Source organism: Temnothorax nylanderi, unplaced genomic scaffold, assembly GCF_030848795.1.
Source record: "Temnothorax nylanderi isolate EJ_2023f unplaced genomic scaffold, tnyl_v1.0 TNYL_tig1279_pilon, whole genome shotgun sequence".
In the NCBI taxonomy this organism is placed as follows: Eukaryota; Metazoa; Arthropoda; class Insecta; order Hymenoptera; family Formicidae; genus Temnothorax; species Temnothorax nylanderi.
In genome coordinates this window covers 4,958-10,850 of record NW_027250341.1, presented here as the reverse complement: position 1 = coordinate 10,850, position 5,893 = coordinate 4,958, and the positions used below count along the sequence as shown (strand labels likewise).

The 5,893-nt window shown below is 39.7% G+C and overlaps 1 protein-coding gene across 1 annotated transcript; it reads right to left on the bottom strand.

Annotated features, from left to right (window-relative positions):
* Positions 1 to 3,137: 3,137 nt before the first annotated feature.
* LOC139787120 (uncharacterized) lies at positions 3,138 to 5,331 on the bottom strand (the record flags this gene model as incomplete). Its single annotated transcript, XM_071726210.1, has 2 exons — positions 3,447 to 5,331; positions 3,138 to 3,298 (listed from the first exon to the last, which is right to left on the bottom strand). Coding segments are annotated over exons 1-2 (2,046 nt in total), but the record flags the coding sequence as incomplete, so codon positions are not given.
* Positions 5,332 to 5,893: the final 562 nt, after the last annotated feature.

The window sequence follows — 5,893 nt, the reverse complement described above, 5'->3', positions numbered from 1 at the left end:
TAAGTATTTATAATTCAAATTCCTTACTTTTTATTTTTGCAAACAATACGAATCAATTAATGTAAAAAACAACACAATTTTCTTAAGGGCTACATCCACCTAGAGGCCCGAAAAATAGGTCGAAATTCAGATATTTTTTTTCAGAAACGATTAGTGGGAATGAAACGAATTTTTTTGTACTCAAAGATACATGTTTTGAGAGCTTTAAAAAAAATGTTTATCAAAAATTTCCAAAAACAAAAAAATTATGACCGCCGGCAGATGATAATTTTTTTTCGGCGGTGGACACTGTCCAGTTGAAACGGTCGATCTGAAATAAAAAAAAACCAAAGGGGTTATTCAAGTTAACAATAAAGACGAGTCGGTGACGATCGCCGATTTTTAAAATCGATCTTTATTTTTTAATAATTACGTAAAAATGACGAAAAATTTCTCACACATTTTCCATACCTGAGTTTCAATTCGTTGCCATTTTGTTAAAAAAAAATCGATTTTAAAAATCGGCGATCGTCACCGACTCGTCTTTATTGTTAACTTAAATAACCCCTTTGGTTTTTTTATTTCAGATCGACCGTTTCAACTGGACAGTGTCCACCGCCGAAAAAAAATCATCATCTGCCGGGGGCCATAATTTTTTGTTTTTGGAAATTTTTTGATAAAGATTTTTTTTAAAGCTCTCAAAACATGTATCTTTGAGTACAAAAAAATTCGTTTCATTCCCACTAATCGTTTCTGAAAAAAAATATCTGAATTTCGACCTATTTTTCGGGCCTCTAGGTGGATGTAGCCCCTTAAAGAAAAAGTTGTTGTGTAAGAGCGTAACGTGGCACAGTAGATAGCGCACTAATCTACAAAGCTGAAGAACAATTTTAATGCCATTTACAATGAGTGTAATTCTTGTACCGTTGTTAAGAACAATGTCTAAGATACCTGGAATAAACTATTGAGCGCTGTGTAATCTCTGTAGGCATTTATATTAATGCATTAAGTTTCATTCTTACAGAATGTCTATTCACCAGGTACATATTGAATTATTTTCGACAAAGACTTTTTAGCGTATACCATGAAAGAAGAGTACCGATTTTTTATTGCGTGATTGATAGCTATTGAAAAAGCATTGTTGTCATTCGCGTGGCGTCATTCGTGTGAGTCACTCCGTGTATCTCATTATTATCCTGTGTAACTTGCGACAGGCATTAGAATGCTACTAGAACTTCCTCCCTTACTTTTGTAGCACGCTTTGACGAAAGCAAAGCCTCCTATTTATGTATTTCTAACAGAACATTCCAAAAAAGAATTTTTCCAAAAAAGTCGTAAAAGATTCTATTCGGGCTAATTCATATTCATTCACTCACGCAAATCAAGCACCCCGAATCGTGAAAAGCTAAGAAAATAATGAATATGCAATAAACAGTTACACAAGTTTTTCTTTAAGAAAATTGTGTTTTCTTTACTTTAATTGATTCGTATTGTTTGCAAAAATAAAAAGTAAGGAATTTGAATTATAAATACTTAACAAAATATTATGTCACAATACTGTAACTTTCAAGCCTTATAACTCGAAAAGTACTTAATGAAAAAATACTTAATTACAGTGTTTTGAAAAGCTCTCGACATAAGCTATAAGAATATGCAATAAAAAAAAAATATATATAGGGGTTTCATTTAAAAAACTGAAGGTGTCTTTGACCTGACCTTAACGATGCCACCCAAGGTCAAATCAATGACACCATCTTATGTTCCCCTCAAAACCATACAATTTTTGTCTAAAACGTTCTTCTCTAAAATGCTTAGTTTTTGAAAGAAAAGGGGTGGATGGGTGGTCACAGATATATATATATAATTATGTATAGTATGATGGAATATCTATATATATAAAGGAAGATGTCCTGACTGACTGACTGACTCACTGACTCATCAACGCTCAGCCCAAACCCCTGAACCGAATTTTTACCAAAAGTATATGAAATAGGGGTAGAATTTTCCGGGGAGTGCCACTATGTGTATATTTTTTTGTTACCGATTTTCTGGAAACCGGTTTTTCTAATTTTTCTAATTTTTCGGGAAATAATTCACCGAATCTCAAAGAATTATAGATCAAATTTTTACCAAAAGTATATGAAATAGGGGTAGAATTTTCCGGGGAGTGCCACTATGTGTATAGTTTTTTGTTACCGATTTTCCTGAAACCGGTTTTTCTAATTTTTCGGGAAATAATTGACCGAATCTTAAAGAATTATAGATCAAACAGGGGTAGAATTTTCCGGGGAGTGTTATAAAGTGTATAATTTTTCGTTACCGATCTTTTTGGAAACCGGTTTTTTTAATTTTTCCAATTTTTCGGGAAATAATCGAGAGAGAGAGAGAGGGAGAGGGAGAGGGAGAGGGAGAGGGAGAGGGAGAGGGAGAGGGAGAGGGAGAGGGAGAGGGAGAGGGAGAGGGAGAGGGAGAGGGAGAGGGAAAGGGAGAGGGAGAGGGAGAGGGAGAGGGAGAGGAGAGAGAGAGAGAGAGATAGATCGCTATATTTATTATGCGCTCCAGGATAAATCCTCTTAAGCGCAAAAGCCATAACATACAATACAATACATGACTAGAAACTAAATTACATGTGTGTGCGTGCTATTACACGCGCGTTCGCAAGCATTAACGATTCAAAGACTAGAGTCATTGCTTAATAAGTAATTATATAATTTGTGCTTAAAAATAATCAACGACTCTGAATTACGCAGATCAGGCGGAAGACCGTTCCAAAGTTTAGCCGCTCTATAGCTAAACGACCGTCTATAAAACTCTGTACGACACAGAGGCAGAGTGAGAACGTCACCCAGAGCTCGAGTATCACGCTGAGTCATGTTGCATCTATATTCAAATTTATTATATAGGACACAGGGAATCTTAGAGTACAAAATGGAGAAAGTTAAGTTGCCAATAAAATAATTCCGTCTTGAACTTATCTTCAGCCAATGAAGCCTTTCAAAGTATGGAGTGATATGTTCATCCCAGCCAGCTTGAAAGATAAAACGTACGCAGGCATTAAATGCTCTCTGCAGCCGCAAGTTTTGCTCACCCGTTATATCAGTGAGGACAGCGCAGCAGTAGTCAAAATGAGGCAAAATCAGGGCGGTTATTAACCGTACCCGAAGAGCAAGCGGAAGCAGGTGCTTGCACAATTTCAGCTGATACAACGATGCATTTACCCTAGAGGCCGTTCTGGTGACTTGCTTCTCCCATGAGAGAGTACTAGAGATCATGAGACCCAAGCATACCACAGATTCGCTATACTGGATTGCATTTCCATCTACAAAAATTTTTGGCAAATCATGATTATGAATTTCGTTCACATATCTCGCTGTCCCCATAATCATGGCAGTTGTCTTCTTCGGATTTAAGGTCAATTTGTTGGCAGTTGCCCAGTCAACAATACTTGAAATGTACCTGGTTTATACGTTGTATCGCGTCGCACAGATATCTAGGCTCCACATGCAAGTAGATCAAAAGGTCATCGGCATAGAAATTATATTTACAGAACCTCAGGATCGATCCAAAACCCAGTAAGTACAGAACGAATAACAGTGGTCCCAGTACCGAACCCTGAGGAACTCCCGCAAAGATCGTTCTCCTAGTTGATTTGTCACGAGAAACAGGATCGCGGACTGCCTGTTTCCTATCATCCAAATAAGCGCAGATCCAGCGAAGAGCAGAGCAAGAGAAACCTGCATTTCTTAATTTCTCTATTAAGATTCTGTGGCAGACATTGTCAAAAGCCTTGGTAAAGTCGAAGAAAACAGCAACGGTGACCATTCTTGCATCCGCCGCTTGCCTCACATCGTCAAGAAACCTCACTAATGCTGTCTGAGTGGAGTGGCCCTTCCTATACGCAGACTGATACGGATCCTGAATGTCAGAACTCCCGAGATACTCCTTGATCTGGTCCGCAGCGATACGCTCCATAGCCTTTGAGATCGCACACAAAATTGAGATAGGTCTATAATCTCGCAGTTCCGAGGGACATTTAACCTTTGGAATAGGGCATATTAAGGCCATCTTCCACAAGTCAGGATAAACCCCGGCTGTGAAACTGTAATTAAAGATATGCATTACTGCTGGAAGAATGCTGGGCAAAGCTGTGACAATTAATTTAGCCGACAATCCATCTTCACCAGTGGCGTTAGATTTTATCCTTCGTAGCGCATTGACAACTTGCTGTGGCTCAACGTGACTCCAATAAACTTTTGCATCACTATACACCTCCTCGCCCAGATCATAGACTTCCCTATCCTCCTCTTCTCCATCAAGCCTCGTAGAAGAACCCGAAAAATATTCATTTAAGTCCTCGTTTGAGAATAGCACTCTGTTCATGGTGTTCGATTTAATAAGGCCAAGGTGTTTTAACCTCTTCCATATAGAATTCACATCTGTGAGATCCTGAAATGCAATGAGATAGTACTCACTTTTAGCCTCACAAACCATGTTTTGCGTAAGATTTCTCAGAAATCTGAACCTCTCATAATTCGCGTCTGTTCTCTGTCTCCTCCATCTTCTCCTTGCTTTGTCTCTTTCGGCCATTTTAGACTTAATGTCATTTGAGAGCCATGGTGCCGGCAGGTGCCGAGGTTTGATCCTACGGAGGGGCGCATGCTTGTTGTAACATCCAATAACATACTCATTAAGTATCTCAACCTTCTTATTGATATCAGTAGCCTCGAATAGGACGCTCCAGTTACAAGAATCAAGCTCATCAAGGAAGCTCTCGGAATCAAAAAATCGAAAATCCCTGACCCAGACGCATCGATCATAGACACGTTTAATTCTGAGGTCATATTCAACATAGATCAGATCGTGAGCCGAAAGAAAACTTACGTCATGCTGGCCGTAGGAGATTAATTTTTCAGTGTCATCAATTATGCACAAATCAAGTCGGGTAGAGGACGCGCGCGTATGATGCGTTGGTGCATACGGCACTAAGGAAAGATGAAGCGTATTAACAAGGGTCCTAATTTGCTCCGCGTCAAAAGACTGAGAGTCCAGATCTGCGTTGAAGTCACCAAGAATAATCATGTGCCTATACAGAGCAGACAAATCTGTTATGGTGTTGAAAATGTCTGACAAGTATCCACAGTGGGGGGGCCTATATACCACTGTGAGTAGAAGCTTCGAATTCCCGTCAGCTGAGATCTCCGCCATTAAGTACTCAGGCTTTCTGCAGTATTCGTCCTCGGAGTGATGGATCACTCTGAAGCTGAGCTGGTCGCTCAAGTAGACCGCAACACCCCCGCCAGTCTTGCCAGCTCGATCCTGCCTCACAATATGATACCCACGCAATGAAACCATACTATCCGGGATAGATGATCTCAACCAAGTTTCGGACAAACAAATGATGTGGTATCCTGAACCCTCGAAAAAATATCGAAATTCATCAAGATGCGCTAATAAAGACTGACAATTTACATGACAGACGCGTAAGTAATCAATCGAATTGTCAACCATAGTTAATACTGTTTATTCTATCCGCAATTCTTCTACGCAAAATCGGGCAGAGTTTGCCATCCAAGGCAGAGTGCAACGGTTCCTCATGAGACGTCCATCTTTTACAGTTGCCACAGACTGGGGACTCTTTCCTCTTCTCACAGTCCTTCATTTCATGTGCCTCAGCGCAGTGACCACAGAGCGACGAAAATCTACAATGCTTGGCAAAATGTCCGAATGCAAGGCATTTGAAACATTGCAGCACCTTGATGTGATCAGAGACTTTACATGCGAAGTAATTTACGAAGACATGCTTCTCCTTGAGTAGTTGCGCCCTAATGCTAGCCGATACCTCCACCACACAATTTGTCGTCTTTCGTTTATCTCGAGGTGGATAGATATAAACAATCTTGATCTGCGATGTTTC